At 42.0% G+C, this 26,849-nt stretch overlaps 1 protein-coding gene across 3 annotated transcripts in view; it reads right to left on the bottom strand.

Annotated features, from left to right (window-relative positions):
- Window positions 1-26,849, bottom strand: part of LOC124804676 (bumetanide-sensitive sodium-(potassium)-chloride cotransporter) — a 602,437-nt gene that overhangs the window by 35,246 nt on the left and 540,342 nt on the right. For 2 of the 3 annotated variants that reach the window (XM_047264921.1, XM_047264923.1), the window contains 4 exons: window positions 24,587-24,828; window positions 24,265-24,461; window positions 23,897-23,947; window positions 1,696-1,885 (listed from right to left, as the gene is read on the bottom strand). In XM_047264921.1, coding sequence (XP_047120877.1) covers window positions 1,696-1,885; window positions 23,897-23,947; window positions 24,265-24,461; window positions 24,587-24,828 — 680 coding nt within the window. The remainder of the gene's footprint in view (window positions 1-1,695; window positions 1,886-23,896; window positions 23,948-24,264; window positions 24,462-24,586; window positions 24,829-26,849) is intronic. The other variant, XM_047264922.1, reaches the window with a different exon arrangement.

The raw sequence follows: 26,849 nt of genomic DNA, 5'->3' as shown, positions 1-26,849 counted from the left end.
TGATGACATTGCTATCCTGAGTGAAAGTGAAGAAGAATTAAATGATCTGCTGAACGGAATGAACAGTCTAATGAGTACACAGTATGGTTTGAGAGTAAATCGGAGAAAGACGAAGGCAATGAGAAGTAGTAGAAATGAGAACAGCGAGAAACTTAACGTCAGGATTGATGGTCACGAAGTCAATGAAGTTAAGGAATTCTGCTACCTAGGCAGTAAAATAACCAGTGACAGACGGAGCAAGGAGGACATCAAAAGCAGACTCGCTATGGCAAAAAAGGCATTTCTGGCCAAGAGAAGTCTACTAATATCAAATACTGGCCTTAATTTGAGGAAGAAATTTCTGAGGATGTACGTCTGGAGTACAGCATTGTATGGTAGTGAAACATGGACTGTGGGAAAACCGGAACAGAAGAGAATTGAAGCATTTGAGATGTGGTGCTATAGACGAATGTTGAAAATTAGGTGGACTGATAAGGTAAGGAATGAAGAGGTTCTATGCAGAATCGGAGAGGAAAGGAATATGTGGAAAACACTGATAAGGAGAAGAGACAGGATAATAGGACATCTGCTAAGACATGAGGGAATGACTTCCATGGTACTAGAGGGAGCTGTAGAGGGCAAAAGCTGTAGAGGAAGGCAGAGATTGGAATACGTCAAGCAAATAATTGAGGACGTAGGTTGCAAGTGCTACTCTGAGATGAAGAGGTTAGCACAGGAAAGGAATTCGTGGTGGGCCACATCAAACCAGTCAGTAGACTGATGACAAAAAAAAAACAGCAATGAATACAATGTTCAGAAACAGGCTTGACACCCTACCAGATATCAGAATTCAACTTTCTACTACTGTACCTGACAACAAGAAGATTTGTAATTGAAGGGCACAAAATCTCTGAAGCTATTGAAAACTTGATTCCACTTTTCTTTTATGTGTTAAGTGAAAAATAATTATTAAGTACATTTGAAATAAATTATGATTATTTTGTTTTTTAATTTTATTATAGTTTCTGTATTATTGGTATGATTTAAAATTGAAGTAATTGATGAATATAACAAGTTTTTCTTACTTTTTAGAAAAAAACATTTATTAATTTTACTAACTTTCAAAATGAAAAAGGTGTTCCAGCAAAGCCACAGGATTCTCAGAGTGTTCACTCTGGATTGCTGATTTTGTTCAACCTAAAAGTTGCATTCTGTTTGCAGCAGCCGGATATAGCGGTCATGTGTGCTTGTGTATGTGATTTCTTTTCTGAAGAAGGCTTTGGCTGAAAACTCGATATGTAACAGTCTTTTTGTTGTGGCTGTCTGTAACTCAACACGCCATCTTTATTCTCAGTAGCAGTTTATCTTTTTCATAATATTGTTGACATTCCAACCTGGACTTTTCACTGTTTGAAAGTCCACATCAGTATGGCAGGGCAGAAATTTGAAACCTGTTTCATCCTATCAGTGTTGTATTGTGGTACATCATTTAATTATTCACCAATTACATGAAAGATAATGCAGTTTCCACCACATTTCTTCATTATATCATCTATTTCAATGTAATACAAGTTTATTCATTTTGGGTTACCATAGAAGAGTATTGTTACTAAAATACTGAAGCTTATTACATTCAAACTGAAACAGCATGTCTTAACAATCACACTGTGTGTCAGTAAAACTTCATTATCCAGATATGCATGAGGGAATTTTTACCTGTAAAGATCAGCTTTTGATTCTCTCTTCTTCTTTTCCCGCACGCTTTCTGCTTTGTTCTTATTTTCATCATCGTGATCTATTGTTACCACTGAAGAATCTCCAACATTTGTGGCATCAGGGTTAGTGTTTATTTTTCCCTTCTTCAGATTGGGTGTTGGCGGTACAGACAAGTCACTTGCACTGCTTGCTGCAAAGCGTCAAAAGCAATCACAATACTTTGAGTGGAAAAATAAACACAAGGAGACTTTTCTAGTTTCCATAAATAACACAGCAACAGGTGAAGTACAACTTGTACACACAATATATATGAAAACACATTAAGTAATGCAAAGTTATCAATGGCAAACTTCCAAGTAAGACACCATAAAGGCTCAGATAGTATTTCATAAAAGAATAATAACCCTTGACCTGTTTTTTTGCTGAAAATTTTCATTTAAGATATTTTCAATATAAAGAATGCAACGCATCAGTCTATAGGTATAAAACATATTCCATTACCTACAGTAATTTTACCCTCCAGCTGTTGCACTTATTAACAAAAATGAAAACTCTTACTGCTTGTATAAAACAACTTTCTTTTTGCTCATAATAGTTTAAAGAATCATTCTCAGACTCTCAGATAGGACCCATTATCATTCTGCAGCTATTGTGAAATATACTATTTCCTTGCAGCCATCAGAAATCCACAAGCTGATTATTAAAGAAAAGGACTCGGGTAAAGAAAAACCTAGAAACAACCAGAAAAGCATAAGTGATTTATCAATTTTTTATAAGTGCTGCAGTACTTCTTTCAAGACATGAGGGCCAAACATCCTTTGAGGAGCTATAATATAATTTGCTAATATAAAGCAGGAGTCCACATCAGACAGTACAATCAGATAACATAATACCAAGTCACAGGGTTTTTGATATATGTAAGCCCATTGGAGAAGCACCAGCAGGACAGATAACAAATTGAATTATCAACAGTTATTAATTTTCTACAAAAGCTGTTGTTGTTACAACTTGGATATATAGAAAAGCTATGATCACACAATTCTTTATTAAGCATTATGCATTTCAAAATTTCATCATCAGATAGAAGTTGTGGGATAAAGTGTTCAAAGAAATTAATGAGAACAAATCACTGCACAGCAGTGAGCAATAACAGAATTTTCAATTTCTACAATTAATATCATACATCTAAATCAAACTTTAGTGAATGGCTCATGAAAGTGAGCAAACAGACTGAATAAAACACAGGTCTCCTCTCATATAGGCATACACGATTTCATTTCTATGGGCAATGCTAGTGCCACATACCAGCCTTTGTTTACTTCTCAGATACCTTATCCCAAAGTCAGTTTGGCAATGGTTCTCTTTGAACAGACAGCGGCACTGTCAAATACACCTATATGAGATGGGATCTGTATTGCATCCATCTATGAGCTCACTTTAGTGAACCTTTTACTAAAGTAAGTATGGGATTAATTGTAAAAATTGAAAATTCTGTATATGCACCACTCCTGTGCATATCTGTATTAGTATCTACACATTTATTTGTTGTCATTAATTTTTATCTGATGATGAAAGTTTCAATTGTGTGATCAAGACTGTTCCATATTTTCAAGCTTTGCCAAATCTGAATGGTCGCTTGCCTCTACCACAGCTGTGTTTTCCTATCATATAATGACTGTTGTTGTTACTGTTGTGGTCTTCAGTCTGAAGAATGTTTCAATGCAGCTCTCCACACTAGTCTATCCTATGCAAGATTCTTAATCTTTGCCTAACTACAGCAACCTACATCCATTTGAATATGATTACTGTATTTGAGCCTTCTATCTCTACAGTTTGTACCCCCATCGACACTTCCCTCCATTATCAAACTGATGATTGCTTGATAACTCAGAATGCAACCATTCCTTTTCTCTCCAATTCAGATCAATACCTTCTCACTGGACATTCAATCTACCCATCTCATCTTCAGTATTCTTCCCTAGCATCACATTTCAAAAGCTTCTATTCTCTTCTTGTCTGAATATTGTGTTGTCTTTGTTTCATCACCATACAAGCCAACACTCCAGACGGTTACCTTCAGAAAAGTATTATCATTTTAACTTTTCAAACATGGGTATAACCTCAAATGAATAACGAAGAGAAATAAAACTGAAATCTGTGACAAACTTCATTTTATAACTGCTAAGAATAATGGCCATTAGTGTTTGCTTTAACTGAGGGCCCCCCTTTCCTTTTATGTCTCCCCCCCCCCCCCCCCCCCCTCCCGCCACCACCACTGCCACCCACCTTTCTCTTAAAATAAAATAAAAAAGTGAAAGTTACTCTTCTACCCTCTGAGCTCCATTATGACACTTCGGCAAATGAAGATCATAAATATATGTCACACATTTTCATCATTAGAATCCCACAAAATGACCAGTGGACACAATGGATAAAACAGTGAGTGAATATTCCTGTAACAAAATAGAAATTCCAGGCATTCATTCATGAACAATATGCCAAAAATACTTACAGGAAGTTTACATCGCCAGACAAAATTCTTTGTAAGTTCATAAACTCATAAGCCACGTAAAGAATCATGAACATGAGCACATTGTCATGAAATGATCTAGTTCATGTATTGTGGTAAAAAGGAGGACAGAATATCTTGAATGAAATCTAATAAGTGTTTTTAACAGTATTATTATGGATGTTTGGAGAACTAACCTATGCTTACCCCTACATCTACGTACATACTCCTCAAGCCACTGTATGCTGCATGGCAGAGGTTGCCTTGTGCTACTACCAATCATTTAATGCCCTGTTCCACTCACAAATAGAGCAAGGAAAAAAACAACTGTCTATTTGCCTCTGTACAGGCCCAAATTTGTCTTCTCTTTGTGGTCCTTACACTAAATGTACACTGGAGGCAGTAGAAGTATTCTGCAGTCAGCTTCAAATGCCAGCTGTTTAAATTTTCTCAACAGTGTTTCATGTTTCATGAAAAGAACATGATCTTTCTTCCAGTTCACAGAGCATATCCGTAATAATTGCAAGTTAATCAAACTTACTGGTAACAAATCTAGCAGCCCACCACAGACTTGCTTTGATATCTTCCTTTAATCTGACCTCTTGGGAATCCCAACCACTCAAGCACTATAAACTACACTTACCCAAAATTCTCCCAATAAAGTTTCCTACTACTACCCTTATGTGCTCATTCCATTTCAGATCGCTTTGCAGCATTATGCCTAGATATTTAATTGGCATTACTGTGTCAAGCAGCATTAACAATGCTTTTTTTGAACATCATGGGATTGTTTTTCCCATTCATCTGCATTAGCTTACGTTTTTCTACATTTAGAGCAAGCTGCCACTCATTACACCACGTACAAATTTTGTGTAAGTCTTCTTGTATCACTCAACAACAACACTATTCCATACATCACAGCATCATCAGCAAACAGCCACAAATTGCTGTTCACCAAGTCCATCATATCATTTCTGTATGTAGAGAATTAGAGCAGTCCTGACACACTTCCCTGGGTACTCCTGACGATACTCTTGTCTTTGATGAAAACTTGCATCAAGGACAACGTACTGGATTCAATTACATAGGAAGTTTTCAAATCGATCACATATCTGGCGACCTGTTCCATGAGCTCAGACATTCTTTAGAAGCCTGTGTGAAAGACTTTCCAAAAACCTAGGAATATGGAATCTGCCTGTTGTCTTCCATCCATGGTTTGCAGAATAAGTGAGAAGAGGGCAAGCTTAGTTTCACGTGATCAGTACTTTCTAAATCCGTGCTGATTTGTGAAAAGAAGCTTATCTGTCTCAAGGAAATTTGTCATATTCAAACTCAAAATATGTTCATGAATTCTACATCAAACAAATTAAGGATAGGTCTGTAATTATGTGGGTCCACTTCTCATTTACCCTTCTGATATACAAGAGTCTCCTGTGCTTTTTTCCAGTCGCTTGGGACTTTGGACTGCATGAGAGATTCACAATAAATGTAAGTGAAGTGAGGGGACATTGCCATAAAGTTCTCTCCGTAAAACTGAATTTGGATTCCATCTGGACCAGGCAATTTCAACTTCAACTCCATCACTGCTCTATGCCAAGGATGCCTGTTGCTAACTACTTCAAATTGGTCAAGAAGTTAATGGGTACAAGCCTTGACCCACTTAGTGATTTTACATGGGACCAGAATTTTCTCAGGTTCTCGACAAGATCTTTTGATAAGGTATCTTTTTACAGACACACAAATTTCTCATAACTTTTGTTCACTGACATTTGCACATTCTTTTCTAAACCAAGAGTGCAACAATCCCTGCTTCCTCAGTATGTTCCAAACAATGTTATTAAACCATGGTTAGTCTTTGCCATCCCTGATCCACTTACTCGGCACATAATTCTCCAGAGAGTTATTTACAATTGGTTTAACCTTTGCCCGTAATTTCTCTAAATCCAACTACATGCAACTTCCATTCTGATGGACTAAATTGAGAGGATTAGTAATTTAATAGCGTGAAATATTCAATGAATAGGTACATTAAGCTGAAATTAAGTTCTCTGTTAGGGCACAAAAGTAATCTCAGATAATTCTAAAGTTTCATACAAAAAAAAAGTTAGTACGCAAATGCTGCTTTTAACTGAGAACAAGTTATAGTATGCAAAGAGTGAATACTGATATGTATTAATATTACAGGAGTAAGGGCCAACATCTGAATACAGCATATTATCAATTTTTAGACAAGTTTCAGCTTATTTGTTTCCTCAGGTTTAGTTCCACAGTCCTTTGAAATTTCTTGATAGATGACATCATTTCTGCTGAGACTGTACACTAGTTTATTTGGTCACTGCACCCACCTACCGTTTGTTCATCAGCATGAATCAGAACATGTACTGTGCTTTGTTTTGGAGGATGCTGTACTATTAGATACATATATTCATGAACTTGTCTGCTTAAAGATGGCTGCATATGCAAAAATGACCAACAGTAGTTTAAATAAAAAGGATGCAGAGTCTCAGCAGAAATAAAGTCTTCTCACAAGAAATTTTAATTTGTCTGACACCCATTCCAAATTACTATTACCTTTCACAATCTAAATATATATTTAAAACAATACCAATTAACACTGTCATATGTTTGTACTTCGTGTGACTAACAAGCAAGCGGTAAAATATAATATAGTTGCCATATATTATGCATGTGTTCCTAAAGTGTCGTAGGAGTCTCTTGTGTACTTTCAGAACATGCATGACTGATGAACATATTTTAAATTTAGTGCAATGGCTATGTTGTGTCAAATATATTTGAAAATGAAGTCAGGCAAAATACTAAAACCATTTTTTGCATCTATTTTATGTTTTTCCAAGTTAGAACACCACTTCATGTACAAACCATCATCAACTGTACATTCTGTACTCATCTCAAAATTTACCACCAACTAATGAAGATAAAATTGCTTTCTGTCATAGTAGTATCAACTATACCTCCTCCTGTCATCTTCTGAATGTGAAAATTATAACTTTTGGAGGTTCTATAAAAGTTTTTTTAAAAACTGTCTGGTGGTTTTGCCTTAGGACAATAGTACCACTAGTAAAATACTGATACAGGCCAATACCATCAAATCACTGCTTGCTGCAATTTCTTCTGAGATCAGACCAAAGCAACACCTCATCCCTGAGAAGTCATTTTCCAATGCTCAGGGTTCATTGCTTTCCTGCCCATATTTTCAATGAGTCTACTTCTCTGTTTCCTCTTCAATCACATAAGTAGCACTTTTCCTTAACAACTGTGTGAATGTCTGTTAAGTGCATTCACCTTCCTGCTGCCATAGCCCACAGTACACCACCCTGTTTTGCTTTCTCACTTGCTGAATTTGCTTAGTCTCAACATCCAAGACTCCCTGATTATCAGAGAACCAACAGACTTTGCTATTTTAGTTAGCAAGTGGCTCTATTCCAAATAATGCCATCATCAACAGGAGTTCTTACTTGGATAACCTGCAAGAAATGTACACAAACCAAAACCACTAAGTTTACACTTTACAGCAGCATGTTAAGGCTATCTAACCATTACATGCCAATCAACAACACCACATGCTGCCAGCCATCAGACTGCACCAGACAGTGAGTTATGGTCCAATTTTCAGTAGTTTGATGGCTGTGCTGTTCGGTTTTTATGAACTTACATCGCATTCTGCTTGAATACATATTTGTCACTGAGAGGCAACATTCAAGTGCCACTGCAAATCAGTGTTATTATGTGTCCGCTCTGGAATAAGAATATATGCATTTCATGACAAAAGAGCCATGTCAATAATAAACACAGAAAAAGAAACACTTTCCAGATTTTGGTTGGTTGATATATTTGACTCAACGCATCTGGGGTTTGCAGTAGCCACCAGAAAGATCGCGGGACGCGCACATCAGCATGGGGCGTCACGGACAGTAGTTGCCACAAGTAAAGTCCCGTCCAGCAGAGGGCACGCGAGAATTCGGCCCGCGCCTTGTGCCGGCACAACAACAACAACAACTCAGCCAGCACGGGCCATGCCCAGTCAGTTTTTCATCGGGCATGCCTAGCAGACAGTTCCCGGTCTACACTATGTGAAGTGCGACGGACAACGTGAATCATGTTAACACACAATTGGCAATGAGTAGGGTCGTTCTTTTGTGTGTTGCGTCATCGTTCCGGTTTCGCAGCTTATCCACAGCATGGAGGATTTAGTGCAGGTTTTGGTTGAGCAGCAGACAGAGTTCATGGCAACCATGAAACAAGTGCTCTCCACGCAGTCTGCTCCAGCGCCGTTCCCTCCTCCCTTTCCCCCATATGACGAAATGGCAGAGGATTGGGACGCATATGAACATCACCTTCGGCAGCATTTCCAGGCATTTCATGTTGCCAATGTGGAGGTATCTCGTGCTCTTTTCTTGTCTTGGATATCTCTCTTGCTGTATCAAGTTTTGAGGCAGCCAGTGCCATTGCATGAACCCTCGTCCTTGTCTTTTGACGCATTCTGTTCATTGCTGTTTTCATATTATCACCGCTGCATGCATGTTTTGGCAGCTAGGGTCGAGTTCTATCAATGCAAGAAACAGCCCCATCAGTCTTACTGGGCGTGGGCCGCTACCCTGCACGGTCTTAGTCGTAAGTGTCATTTTGTCACAGAGCAGTCGCGAGAATCATATGCCCACATTATGATGTGCGACGTCATTGTTCAAATAACTTCCGGGAATTCAGCCAGGTAACACTTTCAGCGACCGCCGATATTTCGGCGGGAGAACACCCCGCCATTTTCAAGGCAAACTGCAATGGACAGGCGGCGTACATGCAAATTTAATACCTCGGTTCTCCGACAGAAGCAGGAAAGATAACACACACACACACACACACACACACACACACACACACACACACTGAACACTAGTGCCACCAAAGATGACCAAAGTCAGAGCTATCGATAGTGAGACTACGAATTCGCAGGTGAGGCAGCATTGACTCTGTTCCTCTGCTTTTTGACAAGGGAGAGAGCCAGATTCCAAACAGAATTTAAACAGAAACCTCCATCCCTGTTAACGAGGTTGCTCTCTAATTTAATCTCAACTGCCTCCCTAATGACACTGTCCCAATAGCTGGACGTGCATGCCAGTATCTCGGTGTTATTATATAACATGGGGTGACCAGTATCCAAGCAATGTCCGGCAATAGCAGATCTATTTGGCTGCTGTAATCGTGTGTGCCATTTATGTTCAGTACATCTGTCCTCCACGGTCCTGATAGTTTGACCAATATATGCCATGCCGCAGCTACAAGGAACACGATATACACCCGCCTTACGCAGTCCAAGATCATCCTTAACGGAACTCAAAAGTGCTCTAATTTTAGATGGAGGTCGGAAAACACATTTCACATCGTATTTCCGTAAAATATGACCGATCTTATTGGACGTGTTTCCTACGTAAGGCAAAAAGGCAGTAGACTTAGGTGTTGACTCAGAATTATCATCAATCACCCGATAGCGCAACGCACATTCAATCTGTCTATCACTATAACCATTTTGACGAAATGTAACTTCAAGATGGGACAGCTCAGCTGGCAAAGTCTCAGCGTCAGAAATGACATGTGCCCTGTGTACCAAGGTACGAAGTACCCCTTCACGCTGAGCCGAATGGTGACAACTATTAGCTTGTAAGTACAAGTCGGTGTGAGTAGTTTCCTGTAGACTGCATGTCCCAATGATCCATCATCCTTCCTCCTAACCAACACGTCGAGAAAGGGAAGGCAACCATCCTCTTCCACCTCCATCGTAAAACGAATGTTCGGGTGGATCGAGTTCAGATGTTCTAGAAAGACATTCAAATTCTCCCTACCATGAGGCCAAACAACGAAGGTATCGTCAACGTATCTAAAGAAACAGGCGGGTTTTAAAGGCGCCGACTCCAATGCACGTTCCTCGAAGTCTTCCATAAATAAATTTGCGATCACAGGAGACAACGGACTGCCCATCGCAACTCCATCTGTCTGCTCGTAATACTGGTCATTAAATAAAAAGTAAGTGGATGTCAACACATGCCTAAAGAGATTAGTTAAATCAGCACCAAACCTGGCTTCAATTAACTGCAACGAATCAGACAGAGGAACACGAGTGAAGAGAGAGACCATATCGAAACTCACTAAAATATCAGAGTCATTCATCCTCAGTCCCTCCAAACGACGTAAAAAATCAGCTGAGTTCCTGATATGATGTTCACACCGTCCTACTTGTTGACTCAACAGAGAAGCAAGATGCTTGGATACACGATATGTCAGAGCGCCGATGTTACTCACTATAGGACGGAAAGGAACCCCTTCCTTATGAACCTTTGGAAGGCCATATAACCTAGGGGGAACGGCACTATAGGTGTTAAGCCTCTTGATTGTGTCCTGCGACAAACCACTTTTCTTCAGGAGGCTGTTGGTCTTTCTCTCAACACTTTTCATGGGGTCAGCATCGATTCTGCGATACGCTGAATCAGATAGTAAAAGTTGCATCTTTTGTACGTAATCATGTTTATTTAAAACAACGGTGGCATTGCCCTTGTCAGCAGGTAAAATAACAATACTGGGATCAACTTTGAGAGAGCGTAAAGCAGCCCTCTCTGCTGCTGTTACATTACTCTTGGGTGGACGAGCCCTAGTCAAAACACGGCATGCCTCCCTCCTAACTTCCTCTGCAGCATCAGGAGGTAGTTTGCAAACTGCCTGTTCAATTGAACTAATAAAATCAACTACCGGCAAATTCTTCGGAGTGGGTGCAAAATTTAAACCCTTCCCTAGCACGGATAAGGTTGCGTCGTCAAAAGCTTTCTCTGTGAGATTTATCACAGAACGTCGAGATATAACATCCGACTCCGCGCGATGAAAATGTTCAAACTTTGCCAAATGCCGGGCAGTAACAGAGTTGTACTCCCAGTCAGCTTGGGTCCATGAGGCACCGTCCAACCAATCCCAAGTGAAATCAGACACTTCAGATTCAACCATTAAATGAAAACGATACAATTCTTTGGAAACAGAATCCAAACGTCGACGAGTAAAACGAATCCTTTCGTGAACAAGAGCCAAGCCAGCACGTTGCTTGATACGATTGGGGGCAGGAGAATTAATATGGTGCACAACATTAGCAAATGTTGGGACATGATTTTCATCACGACACCTCAATAAAAACGACAAAGCACATTGCAGTCTAACTCGACAGCTACGAAGTTTATCCAACTTACGTAAACACCGATACATTTCCTCCCCGTAGAGGTAAACAATGAATGACCTGAGTTTCTCCTGGCGTATACAACTTTCAAATAACTTCCGGGAATTCAGCCAGGTAACACTTTCAGCGACCGCCGATATTTCAGCGGGAGAACACCCCGCCATTTTCAAGGCAAACTGCAACGGACAGGCGGCGTACATGCAAATTTAATACCTCGGTTCTCCGACAGAAGCAGGAAAGATAACACACACGCACACACACACACACACTGAACACTAGTGCCACCAAAGATGACCACAGTCAGAGCTATCGATAGTGAGACTACGAATTCGCAGGTGAGGCAGCATTGACTCTGTTCCTCTGTTTTTTGACAAGGGAGAGAGCCAGATTCCAAACAGAGTTTAAACAGAAACCTCCATCCCTGTTAACGGGGTTGCTCGCTAATTTAATCTCAACTGCCTCCCTAAATACACTGTCCCAATAGCTGGACGTGCATGCCAATATCTCGGTGTTATTATATAACATGGGGTGACCAGTATCCAAGCAATGTTCGGCAATAGCAGATCTATTTGGCTGCTGTAATCGTGTGTGCCATTTATGCTCAGTACATCTGTCCTCCACGGTCCTGATAGTTTGACCAATATATGCCATGCCGCAGCTACAAGGAATACGATATACACCCGCCTTACGCAGTCCAAGATCATCCTTAACGGAACTCAAAAGTGCTCTAATTTTAGATGGAGGTCGGAAAACACATTTCACATCGTATTTCCGTAAAATACGACCGATCTTATTGGACGTGTTTCCTACGTAAGGCAAAAAGGCAGTAGACTTAGGTGTTGACTCAGAATTATCATCAATCACTCGATGTACAGTTGGTCGATAGCGGCTCTCTCCCTTGTCAAAAAACAGAGGAACAGAGTCAATGCTGCCTCACCTGCGAATTCGTAGTCTCACTATCGATAGCTCTGACTTTGGTCATCTTTGGTGGCACTAGTGTTCAGTGTGTGTGTGTGTGTGTGTGTGTGTGTGTGTGTGTGTGTATGTGTGTGTTATCTTTCCTGCTTCTGTCGGAGAACCGAGGTATTAAATTTGCATGTACGCCGCCTGTCCGTTGCAGTTTGCCTTGAAAATGGCGGGGTGTTCTCCCGCCGAAATATCGGTGGTCACTGAAAGTGTTACTGGCTGAATTCCCGGAAGTTATTTGAAAGTTGTATACGCCAGGAGAAACTCAGGTCTCACGACGTCATTGTTCGTTTGGCCCCTGATAGGAAGGTCCGGCAACGGGCCCCTTCCCTTGAGGAAGTACTGTCCATTGCTCAATCGTATGAAGTCTCTCACGCTGCAGGTCAACAGTTGGAAGCGTGATGCGACATCGTGGCGGTTCTGGGTGGCGTGGCCACGTCCACTGCATCCGTGGTGCCGCGTCCACTGCATCCGTGGTGGACAACGTGCGATCGGTACAATTTGGCCGTTACGGCCGCTCCTGCACGGCGTGTAAACAGAGTTCCGGACGCCGGCCCATTACCGTCCTGTGCGTTGTGCTCTATACATCATGATCGGTCAGAGGGCCCCCAGCGTTGGGCCGTTTGTCGCAAATGTAATAAAAAAGGACACATTGCTAAAGTTTGCCGCTCAGCCTCAAAAGAATCAAAGGAAGCAAGTACAGAGGACATGGACGTTGACATTCAGGAAGTTTCCCGGCCAGGCTCCCGAAGCATCGGCACACAAACTCTTTATCGAGGCGTCGGTTCGGTCGCGCCGATTACAACTGCAAGTAGATATGGGCGTGGCAGTTTGCTTGTTGAATGCATAAACTTGCTCTGACCTTGGGTCGCCCCCGTTGGTGCCAGTTTACCGGCGTCTCCGCGGTTATGGTAAACAGTTCCTTCCCTTACTGGGTCAATTCACTACCAACATTACTTACAAATCAGTCACTCGGCCTCTTACTTTTGTTGTTGTCAGTGATGTGAGCTCCGCTAACCTTTTTGGATTGGATGCCTTTCAAGCTTTCGGTTTTTCTATCGCAGACACCATACAGTTGGTCTCCGAAGACGTTCCCAATCAATCATTGGAATCTTTGACCTCTGACTTTAAGGATATCCTTGAGGAGGGCCTGGGGCGTGTTTCAGACTTTGAAGCTTACTTAACGTTGAAAGCGTCGGCTCGACCGCATTTTCTACACGCGAGGCAGATCCCCTTGGCTCTCCACCCTCAGGTAAAAGCAGAGCTAGACCGGCTGACAGCCCTCGGGGTCGTTGTTCCCATTTCTTCTAGTGATTGGGCTTCACCCCTCGTTATTGTCAGAAAACTCTCGAGAAAATTACGTCTTTGTGGCAATTTCAAGGCCACCATTAATTCTCAATTGGTGGTGCACACCTATCCCTTGCCTCGTTCTGATGAATTGTTCTCTGACGTGGCGGGAGGCCAATATTTTTCGAAAATCGATCTTTCGGAGGCTTATCAGATACCACTTGATGAGGACTCCAAACAGGTGGTGGTCGTCAACACCCCGTTTGGCCTTTACCAATACCAGCGGTTGGTTTCGGAATATCCAGTGCCCCGGCGATATTTCAGCATTATCTTGAGCACGTCACGTCGACAATCCCTCATTATATTAATTACCTGGACAACGTAATTGTCACAGGCCACAACACAAACGAACACTTGCACAACCTTCGAACCCTCATTCTCAAATTCAGGTCTGTGGGCCTGCGCTGCAACCTGCGTAAGTCGAACTTCTTCCAACCGTCCATTGAGTATGTGGGCTACACCATCTCTCGGCACGGCGTCCAGCTGCTGGGAAGTTTGGTCCAAGGTATCATCGACCTTCAGCGGCCCGCTTCACTGAAGGACTTACAAGCTTTTTTAGGCAAGATTGCCTATTACCACCGGTTCATTCTCAGGACTTCCACCATAGCCCGCCCCCTGTACTGCCTTCTGCCAAGGGTGTTCCTTTTGATTGGTCACCTGCATGCGAGCACGTTCACCTCGTTGAAGGGCCTCCTCACATCAGCGCCTTGTTTGGCTACTTTTGATCCCAATAAGCTGTTGGTCCTGGCTACAGATGCTTCGCAGTATGGGGTGGGGGCGGTCCTGGCCCATCGCAACACGGATGGCTCCGAGCAGCCACTGGCGTTGCGTCTAAAACTCTTAGTCCCATGCAGGCCCATTACTCCTAGGTGGAAAAAGAGGTTTTGGGCATTGTCTACACTGTTACCAAGTTTCACCCTTTCTTGTATGGCACGAAGTTTCAATTAATCACTGACCATAATCCATTAATATCGTTATTTGGCCCCGCCTCTCAGACTCCGGATAGGGCAGCTCACGGACTGCAGTGCTGGGCCTTGTTCCTCTCTAAGTACCATTATGACATTCATTTTTGCCCTACTGGACACCATGCCAACACCAACGCTCTTTCCCGTCTTCCAATGGGCCCGAATACTAAGTTTGATCAGGAGGAGATTATGTGTTTTCATTTGGATGTGGCATCCCACCAAGCGGTCGATGGCTTCCCGATCACTAGTTCTAGAGTTGGCAGGGAAACGGCAGCTGACACGGTTCTCCGACAAGTAGTTCGCCTCGTTCAGCAGGGGTGGTCGTCCTGACTTCCAGGCCAGGCCTCGGACCCTCTTCATAATTATTTTGTTCTACGAGACCGCCTCTCAGTCTTCGAAGGAGTTCTCCTTCTGGCTACCGACGATACAGCTCCTCCCGTGGTTGTTCCTGCAAGTTTGCGAAGGGAGGTCCTCCCCTCAGGTAATGAGGGGCACTGGGGTGTTTCCCGTACTAAAACCTTGGCTCGCAGACGTGTATTGGCCCAGTACTGACAGAGAAATTGGGCACTTGGTGGCCACCTGTTCCCAGTGTGCGAGCCAACAGGCGTCTCCCAGGTCAGCGTTCTTTTCATGGCCACCTGCAACCCAGGCATGGGAACGTGTTCACATAGATTTTGCAGGCCCGTTTCTCAATGGCTTTTGGCACATTGTCATTGATGCTTATTCCCGATTCCCATATGTGGTTTGCTGCTCCTCAACCTCTTCAGAAGTTGCAATCCAGGCACTCGCAAAAATCTTTGCTGTGGAAGGTCTGCCAGTCACCCTAGTATCAGAAAATGGACCTCAGTTTATTTCGCAGACCTTCCAGGATTTTTGTAGGCGCTTCGGTATTTGGCATGTTTGCTCTCCCCCCTTTCATCCACAATCGAATGGGGAAGCACACATTTAAGATGCAGATGAAAAAGTATGTGCACGAATTTCCTGTGGAGGAGGCGTTGACGTTTTTCCTGACAGCATACCGGACCACACCGATGGGAGAATGCAGCCCCGCAGAGCTCCTCCACGGGCACCAACCTAGGACTCTGCTGAACCTCCTCTGGCCTGGTCCTCACCAGTCTTCGCAAAATGGGGTACCTGGCTTTCCACCGGGTATGTCGGTCTGGGCATGTGGGTTTGGTCGCAACCCACGTTGGATACCAGTGCTGGTCCTGCACCGCAATGGCCGCCGTCTGTATACCTTGCAGGCGGGGGACCGGGAGGTACGTCGTCACCAAAATCAGCTACGTCCACGTTTGGGCACCCACCCTCCGACCCCTCAGGCACCGGCTTCCCCATTGCCGGCACCCGTGTTGTTTTCTCAGGGGACGCTACTGCCCCTCCCACCTGTGACTCTGCCACACTGTGATGGTTCTCAGCCTTGGCGGCCTCCAGTAGCTCCAGCACCGACATCGCCATCATTAGAGATGCCCCGGCGAGAGCCGGCCCCCATCGCAGGCCCGGTTTCTCAGGAGGCTGGTTTACCTGTGGTCGTGCCTTCCCCATCGTCCCCGCCACTGGGTCTTGCCCCTCCCAAGGTGAAACAGGATCCGGAGTTCGACAGCTTGTCACCTGTTCTGTCTCAGGATCCGGTGGTGAGACGATGGGGGCCTCTTTGTGTGGGTCACTTCCACCCGTATTCGAAGGTTCCGGCTCGAGGGTTGGCAGATCCCCCCGACTCCAGCACTCCAATGGAGTGGAGGTCATTGCTACTGCACGACGCTCCACCTTCTGACGCAGTGGATCACAATGGCTTCACCTACTGAAGGAGGAGGAGCGCAGAAGCCACCAGAAAGATCGCAGGAGGCGCACATCAGCACAGCGCGTCATGGACAGTAGTTGCCGCAAGTCAAGTCCCGTCCACTAGAGGGTGCGCAAGAATTCGGCCACGCCCTCTGCCGGTGGAACTACAACAACTCAGGCAGCACGGGCCGTGCCCAGTCAGTTTTTCATCGGGCATGCCTAGCAGACAGTTCCCGGTCTACACTAGGTGAAGTGCGACGGACAACGTGAATCGTGTTAATACAGGGTTACCACAGGACTGACAAATTTTCAATTCTATACAATGAAAATGAAGCTGAAAAAATGTTGTGTACCTCAAACAAAGTAAAAAAAAAAGTGTAAATCTGTGTAACTGCAAAAGAATGAAACAGCGCATACTTGCTGCATCGGAAGTTGTGTGAAGCTATGTGCAGATGACACTGTTGGCTACAGGGAGGTTTCAATGCCGGAGGACTGTGGTGAAATGCAGGACAACCTGGAGAGGCCTGCCAGTAGGTGCAGTGGCTGGCAGTTGCCAAGTTCCTCACAAAATCAAATGTCCAATTTCATGTGCCACTTTCCAGTAAGCAATGATTTCTTTCTCAGTGAAGAGATCATTTGGTGAAACATGATCATTTCTGTTAACAGAAGCTCTGAGTCAAGAGCAGCTTTCCATTGCAGAGAGATAATTAACAACCAATAACAATGTGATATGGCCACTTGCATTCTGAATTTATGTGGATATTCCACATGCTCAGTTATGCAGTATTGTTCCTCCAATAAAGATAAGCAGCTAGCATATAGGTGATTTAAAAGTCTCACATCAGGAATGACAGCATGATACTGGAGAAGTTTGCTGAGATTCTTCTTGGCCTTTCAGGAAATTCTGTATATATGAGCATTTAGGTTTCATTTTCATGACACCTGTGACCAAAAGAGAAATTTGAAATTTATAATACTTTTGTTCAAATGAAGCATGTCATTAAAAGGATTGTTGCATGAAATTCATAAACAAAATTCTCTTACATAAACCCACTACCAAACTTGTATTTTATATCAGTTGACTCGTACTTTTCCACTTTGCATTTCAAAGACGATGTATCACTGCTAACATTTGACAAGTCACATCCACAATTCCTGTTCCAGTGGTGTCCATCATTGATTGAAATAATAATGTATGAACATACTATGTACTAGAAAATGTTTGCAGTCTCTTTATGAAAATAAGGCATGTGGATTCTCAGAAAAAACCTGTGTGTACTGGAGAAAAATTCAAACTGCACAGCAAACAATTACAACAATTTTTGCTACTTCAAAAATTTCACATCCAGTAGCAAGACTGAGCCAGGATGTTTATTTTTTTTTTTCCATCAAACAACCACCATCACACTGGATGTATAATATATAATCAGTACACAGATTATATTACATTACTTTTCTCCTAAAAAGAGTAACAATTAATTTTTGGACTTTTCCTTGATGTTTACAAATACACATATTGTAAATTCTGTTCATCCCATCTACCCCAGTGTTACTGGAAACAACATGAGATACAAGACATAAAACGATTAATGTTACTAAAAGAAGTATTTACCAATATAGATCATAGTTTTTAATTTTCAATTTAGTTGATTTTATATAAGGTTGAAATGATATTACATTAAGCATGTGCATGAAAAAATACCTAATTCTAATGCCAATTTGAAACTAAGCTGCTTTACTTCATATAACCAATAAAAATTTCTAAAGCTGAGCTCTGTTCAGTACTGTAGCCTATTTTCTACATACATACATAAAAACAAAGAAGCAAGCATTTATGTATGTCCTGCATGTCCTCCAAAACCTCTGGATTGATTTAATCCTAATTTGGCACACAAACAGCATACTTCACGAGTATCAGCACTGTGGGGATTTACAGTCTCCTAGCTCTTATAGGAGCACAGATGTGGACAAGAAACGGTTTTTTCAGACTATGACGTGTAGACTGACTTGCATGACAGGCATGTGATGGTAGTATCAGCCTGCATTATCAAGCAGCCTACACCTGAAGGGCAAGAAGCACTTTACCCAACCCCAATGTGGAAGCTGCCCTGCATAGCTGGCATATTGTGCAGGCGTAGCCTTTTGCCGTAGTCCATCAGATCACCAGGCTTGTTGCCAATCAAAAATGTGTGGGACATGGTGAAACGACAGGTGCAGCAAAGTGGTTCATTGCCAACCATCACAGATGAACTTTGGAAACAGGTGAATGCAGCATGGATGGCTATACCACAGGATGCCATTCATGCCTTATACGTGTCAATGCCATCACGTACGGAACAAGTTGTCAGGGCCCATGGCAAACATATGGGTGGACACTCGCTGAACTACTCAGAATTTCTGCACAACATACTAATGTACATGTCCTGTGAATATGAATCTCAAGTCGTTCAACGTGTTGTTTTTTTCTTAACATGAATGTACAAAGCAAACTGTATGTTTGTGTTTATGTCCAGGATGTCCTCACAAACCCTTTAACTGATTTCATCCAAATTTGGCACACAAACCTCAAGCTTCACTAGTATCAGCATTGCACAATAACCTCGCAGCTTCAATAGGATCAGAGATAGTGGAAAATGTACTTTTTTTCAGCCCCTGCCTTATAGGTTGCCCTGTGTGACAGGCATGTTGTGGGAGTAATATTGGCGTGCTTGTTGACCTGTTTTGCAGGGGGGCAACAAAGAAGGCTGATATGGATAGAAGACGGGATGGATAGGGAGAGAAGGGTAGGAGGGAATGGATAGGGAGGGAGGGGAAGGATAGAGATAGAGAGCAAGAGAGAGAGGGGGGGAGGGGTGCCAGGAAGATATGGATGGAGAGAGGGAGCAAGGGGAGGTGGACAGAGAGAGAAGGGGGAGATGAATAAGGAGATGGGGTAGAAGGTGATGGACACTTGGGGAGGGGGGAGGAGACACACGGGGAGAAAGCAAAAGGAAGAGATGAACAGAGATGCGTGCTGGAGAAGATGGATAGAGTGAGGGGGGGGGGGGGGGGGAGAAGATGGATGTAGAGAGGGGAAGAGAGGGGATGGAAAGGGAGAGATGAGAGGAGAAAACGGATAGAGAGAGGAGGAGGAGGAGTATGTCATATACACAGAGGGGAGAGGAGGAGATGTACAGAGTGAAGAGGAAAGAGGAGATGGCCAGATAGATGTGGGAGTAAGGGGTGGACACAGAAGGAGCAGGATGAGGTGGACACAGAGAGGAGTAAGAATGGGATGTGTACACATACGAACGGCTTGCTACATTGAATCAGCACTGTAGGGGTTAGTGCCTCCTATCTCCCTTAGAACAGGAGATGGGGCAAAAAAGTGTGTTCTATACCTGACATGTAGGCTGCCCAGCATGACAGGTGGATTGTGTGGGCAGTACCAGAATGCCTTTCAGGGGCTACATGTGCGCAGGTGAACAGCTAAACAGGGAGGTGGGAAGTGATAGAGGGGGGAGGATGAAGAGGACAGATGGGGGGAGGGTGGTGATGGACAGAGAGCAGGAGAGGAGGGATGTACAGTGAGAGAAAGGGAGGATAAGATGGACAGAGAGACCAGGTTGGAGGGGTATATACGAGGAGAGGGGAGGAAGAGGTGGACAGAGTGATGGGGCAGGAGGAGATGAAGAGACAGAGAGAGCGGGGAGGAAAAGATGGGCAGATGTAGGTGGGAGGGTGAGAAATGGGAGCAGGAAGAGGCAGACACAAAGGTGGGACGAGGAGATATGTGTGGGGAAAATTCTAGGGTGTGTGTGTGTGTGTGTGTGTGTGTGTGTGTGTGTGTGTGTGTGTGAAGCTATCTGTACGTATGTGCATCTAGTATCTCCACCCAAATCTCTAAATCAATTTCATCCAAATTTGATTCACAAATTTAATGACTATCATAACTCTAATAGTAGTGCAGCCATGGCCAAAAATGTTGTTTTTTCAGCCCATGCCATAAAGGCTGCCCAGCAAAAAGCATATTGTCTGGGAACTGTATTGGTCTGCTGTATCAACCAGCATACGCAGCAGGGCCCATGCCATAAAGGCTGCCCAGCAAAAAGCATATTGTCTGGGAACTGTATTGGTCTGCTGTATCAACCAGCATACGCAGCAGGGGAAAAAATAAAAAAAATAATTTAAAAAAGCGTTTCAAGCCACTGATGTTAGGTGGTCCTCCATGATAGGTGTGTTGCATTTGAGTAATATCAGTCTGCTCACTGGCCTGTTATGCACAGGGCTACATACTACAATGGACACAACCAGGGGAATGTTCAAAGATAGAGGAGGGACTGGGCAGAGGGAGGGGAGTGGGAGTGGGTGGACAGTAAGGAAGGGAATAGTAGGGGATGTCCTGAGAAAGGGGGCATGAGGGGATGGACACACAGATGGAGCAGGAGAGGAGACAAAGAAGGTGGGAGGAGTAGATGGTTAGGGAGAGGGAGGAGGAGATTGGTATAGAGAGGGGGAAGAGGAGATTGTTACAGCGAGCAGCAGGAGGAGATGAATGGGGAGAGGGGGCAGTAGGAGATGAAAATGGTGAAGTGGGGAGGAGATTTAGGGGGAGGGGGCCACAAGGATATGGACATAAAGTGGGTGGAGGAGATGGTCTGAGAGAGGAGAAAGAGAAGATGGTCAAAGAAAGGTGGAGGAGGATATGGACAGAGAGAGAGGGTGAAAGAGGAATAGGTAGACAGAGAGAGGGGTGAGGGAGAGGAAATGTGTGCAACATATTTGTCGAATGCATATGTGTGTGATACCATGTGGAAAAGGCTAGTACCACAATAAAGCTCAGAGAAGAACTAGCATTATGTACATTATCTTTAAAATAACCCGAGAATCTTCTGCCTGCGGTACCTGTTTTCAATTTATACAGTTAATTGTCTAATTCATAATGAGTCATGTGGGCTAAAAAACAAACAAACAAATACCAAATTCAGGTCTTGAAGATGGTCAAGATACAATATCAGGAATCACAGCTCACAGTGTTTCAAAGAGAAACACATAACAACAAAACTAGCCTTTGAAACTATCAGTTAATTCTTGAGATGGGCGAGGGGGTGGAGGGGGAGGGCAAAATAATCAGTTGGGTGATACCTGGGTGTAAAGGGAAAGTGGTGGGGCAGGGAAAGTCATTCTAATATCATCTAAGAAGGAGCTACCTTGTATAAAAATAAGAGAAGGAAAAGATGAAGCAAAGGTTTTCAAAGAAATCTGGAGGTCATTAGTACATGCTAAATCATCTTCTCTTCAGAGACAACAGAAGAAAAGGATTGAGTCACAAGCAAAAATGAGAAGTGGAAGAATAAAGCAAAGTACAGGAAATTAAGAGCAAAATACCAGGAAACGAGACAAACATAGTGAGAAAAAGGAGATGGAAAAAATGGAGGGAAAAGTAAAGGGTGGTAAAAGTAGTATCTCCTAGGTGAAAAAACAATAAATAATAAAATCAAACCAAGGTAAAATTCCAACAAACAGCATAGAGGAAGGGAGATAAGTTAGCACATAGTAAATATTGGAGGGTTAAAGGATGAGAGTATATACGAGGGTTGGAACTTTAATAGTGGCAACTATTTATTTACAGCTCATACAAAGTAGATACATGTTTCAAAGTTTTACTGACATTCAAAGTAGTCACCAGCATTGTGTATAACACTCTGCCAGTGACGTGGAAGTCTTAGGATACTCTTAGCAGTGCCAATTGTGTTCACAGTTCGAGTGGCATGGTCTACTGCCTGACTTCATGGCATTTGCTTCAGAACTGCTACTAATTCATCAGGCAACAGACCACGCCGCTCGAACTGTCAACACAACTGGCACTGCTAAGAATATCCTATGACTTCCACATTGCTGGCAATGGGTTATACTCAATGTTGGTGACTACTTTGATGGTCAGTAAAACTTTGAAACACGTATCTATTTTGTACAAGCTGTAAATAAATAGTTGCCACCATTAAAGTTCCAACCCTCGTATTAGAGGGCATGTTCTTCTGTAAAGAATACTGGGAAAGTAATGTTGGGTAGATGATTGGGTAGATGATCCGAATGGCCTGTAGCGTAAATCAGACCCTCAGATCTCTTGGGCAATGCCACAGAGCTCGTTATCGATCATATATGTGGTGGACAATGAGTATGTGTTCACTTATGATTTCTAACTGTCTGTTGGTGATCATACACTGCATAAAAGTTTATTTAGTTATTGTATGGTAGCTAATAAACAATCTGATCAGTTCCACATGTGAGCCTGCCTTTGATGTAATGTGTCTTTTGGATCCTTGGCCATTTGGATATTCCCAACTAGCACTAGTCTCCATTAACTCCAGAGATGGAAGCTTACTCTCTAACATATGTCCTCCCATTATTGCTACACTTAACTTCTGTTACAATAACTCGCTCGCCCGATCCCAAAAATTCCTTCCTCTATGACAATTTTTGGGACATAACCTACTTATTTTTCTTATATATTCTTTTTCCACAGAGAAGCAGCTCTCTCTCTCTCTCTCTCTCTCCCCCTCTCCCTCCCATGTCTTTGTCTAACCTTTACTTCTTGCTATATTGCTACCTTCCATCATCTCTGAACTGAAGCTGGTGCATTACATACTAATTTATCTTTGATCTTCAATTCTTTTGGATGCCTTTTACTTCATAGATTCCTTCCTTCTTCCTTATACAACATGACTTTTAGCTGGGCTTTCAGTTATCTGACACCTAAGCCCAACCTTCCCATAAGGATTTTCATTTTTATTCAAATATGCATTTCACACTCTCAAACTTCAACAACAAAGTAATTCCATTTACATACAACTTGGAGCTTAAGACCAAAAATAATTGCTAATTAGCCTTTCATCAGCAAGTAGGTTTATTCAATACATTTTTAATGTTAGTTTATGCCAGGTACTAACACTGAAATCGAACTACCATATCCAGATATATCACATCATATGAAAAATTGAAAATCAGTAACTATTTGCTCCCCACATTCAAAACATGAAAGATTTAATATCTTGTGCATAACAGTTTACACAGTACTGATACTATAAACTTTACTGCATTAAGTTAGGTATTACTGTTATTTCACTCATGATTATTAGAAAGGAGATCTCTGTACTTCATTTACACAATAATTATCAAGAAGATAGCGCAGCACTCAAGATATTATTAAGCCCACTATGCTACATTCGTAGAAATAACCAATAGCCTTAGCTTGAGGCTATGATAAGCAAAAACGAAGCATTTGTGAACTGTGCTAAACATTTTAGAACTACACTCTATGGTACACATTTTGCAAGGAAGAGGCTGCAGGGCATGCACAGAAGCGTGTATATACACCGAACTGTTTTTGGAAGTGTGCAAAACAACACTAACATCTCTGTAACTTACCCCTTGACTTTGTTATCTGACGAATTCCTACACTGATAAATTTGTACAGATCTTCATTTCATTGAAACGGAATCAAGGAGGAAAAAAACAACATAACATATTAAATTTCACTAACATCTTATAATTTTTTTGGTAAATGAAATAACTACTTTTAAATTTTCAGCACACTCATTATCTGAAACACTACAAAGATACTATAGAAGGAAAACTAAAAATAGTGATATTTTTTGGAATAATCATGTAAAAAGAAAAAAAAATTACAAATTTTATTCAAATAATTATAAAGTAAATAATATTCCATAATGACAAACATTCAAAAACGTTTGAAAACATATATTTCAGAAAACCCACATAAAATATGAACCAACCTTGTGAAATCTGAGGGAAAGACTGATTTCGAGGAAGACTTTCTTGGGAATTCTGACGCACTATCGATACACCTTTCTCTGAATTTACACCATTGGCCATCTTCAACAAATCCTCTTCATCAGCCACCACTTTTGAGTAATCTAAGCCACCCTGTAGTCGTAGTATGGCTACTGCAATGTACATGTCCAGTGCCTTGCTGAAAAATAATAGCCATAGTTGACACTTGATCTACAACTGCACCCAGAGAGTTTTTATTGAGTCATATTGCATTAGCAGCATTCCATGTTCCATTAACGAGATCTAGGTTTAATTAAAACTTACTGTATCACATTAAAATACATCACTAGTTCATTTCTATCACATTCTGTCCAATCAGCCTTATAACCCATCAATAGGATGTTGGGTTTCAGCTTCCCAACTCCAGAAGATTGCAGTAAAGCTTTTGCTCCCTCTTCAAACTTCACTTCATCAATGTGTGTGTAGAAGGCTTTTATTTTATGTGATTTTAACCAATTATGAGCTTTGTACGTCAACACATTACGCACTCTTTGACTCAAGGCATCCTGTAAAAATATTTTCAAGTGAAATCAGTTTATATGCAAATGGATTAATTTACTTAACTTTGTGACAATTTATTGTGCAATAGTCAGTGATACTGACAAATGTAAAAATATGAGATACAATATGCAAATAAAGAGATAAAATGCCTAAGCTCAAATTTCTAATACATTATGAGACAGAACTGCTGGCTATTACTTACCTTAAGGAGGCAAAAATGTATACTGCAGGCAAAACATATACTGCAGCCACTGGACACTAAAAACACTCATAAATAAGGGACACACTACCTAGCTTTCGTAACTAATAGAGGAATATGTTACGTTGGGGAAAGTTACAAAGGAAGTTTCTACCAAAGGACGACACACGAATGCACGCATGCACACACACACACACACACACACACACTATATTCATGCTCAGTGCTTAAGCTAGAGGGACAGTAGAAGCTTGCAAGTACTTGTCACCCATCCTCCTTTATAGTACAAGGTTTCAATCCTAAAATGCCCATTATCCCAATGATGTTCAAATCTAGTTAAAGATATGAAAGAGAACACTCAACTTAGAAAATTGGTGCCCGCATCTCGTGGTCGTGCGGTAGCGTTCTCACTTCCCACGCCCGGGTTCCCGGGTTCGATTCCCGGCGGGGTCAGGGATTTTCTCTGCCTCGTGATGGCTGGGTGTTGTGTGATGTCTTTAGGTTAGTTAGGTTTAAGTAGTTCTAAGTTCTAGGGGACTGATGACCATAGATGTTAAGTCCCATAGTGCTCAGAGCCATTTTTTTTTTTAGAAAATTGGTGAAATTACAGAGTGACATAATGGTCTAGTAAATAACAATGCAGTTTTAGTTTTAGTTATGTCATGTTCCGTACATCATTTTCCCAATTATTTTATCGATAAGGCGTGGAACAAGTCAGATTACAAGATATATATACACACATGAATAGTGCTAATATTAATATTACTGAAATTTTTAGTTCTACACATGCAACTACATTTAGAAGTACTTTTTTTTTCTATTTCTGAAACAGAAACTCGTCCACGGAGTAGGAGTTGTCCAAAAGAAATGATTTTAAGCTAGATTTAAAACTTGATCTGCTACCTGCCAGACACTTTATGTTGTTGGGCAAACAATCAAAGGTTTTTCTTTGTGACTAATGTACTCCTTTTTGAGCAACTGACAGCTTCAATAACGGATAGGAAAGGTAATTTTTCCCTCTAGTGTTGTACGTATGAACATCACTGTTCTTCGCGAATTGAGATGGATTATTTGTAATGAATATCATTAACAAATATATGTACTCTAACAGGGTGTATATGTGGACAAGGAAAAAAAATTCCCGGATTTCCCAGTTAAAAATACACATTCTCCTGGGTGACAGTGTATTTTCCCTATCAATCCTTTGAATGGTTATGGTTTTATACACGGGCGTACAATTTCCTGGCACTTTAGAAAAAGAAACTTCGATGCGCTTTTGTAAGCCGTTCGTAGCTCATGTCACGTGATCTCGCCAGCCGATAACAGCGGATATTCAGAGCATAGGACACGTAATGTAGTCAGCCAACAGCAACATCACTGTTAAGTAGCACGAACACACAAACAGGGAAAGTTAATAGTTTAAATTAATATACATAGTGTTGCTACAAGAAAAGCAAAGCTTTCACATATAATATTGTTCTCAAGCTGCAAGAGAAGCTAAGCTTTCGCATATACTGTTGATCTTTTATGCACGTGTTACACTTTAAGATATATCATACAATGAGCCAGTAAAATTTTTAGTAATGACATAAATGTCTGATCTTTAGGGTTCGATATTCTTCTAAATGGCTCGTCATCAATGAGAGTCAAACGCTCTGTGATTTAATAAATTCATGGTACATTCTTGCACATAGTTCAACTTACGTAAGAGGATATTTACTTTGAAAGTAACACTTTTCAAACCACTATTCACAATATTTTCCTGCGACCTGTGATAAATAGGTTCGTTTCAGCAGTTGCCAGAAAGCACAGATAACAGGCGACACC

This window comes from Schistocerca piceifrons, chromosome 7 (assembly GCF_021461385.2).
Source record: "Schistocerca piceifrons isolate TAMUIC-IGC-003096 chromosome 7, iqSchPice1.1, whole genome shotgun sequence".
NCBI lineage: Eukaryota > Metazoa > Arthropoda > Insecta > Orthoptera > Acrididae > Schistocerca > Schistocerca piceifrons.
This window is presented reverse-complemented; position numbering and strand designations above follow the sequence as displayed.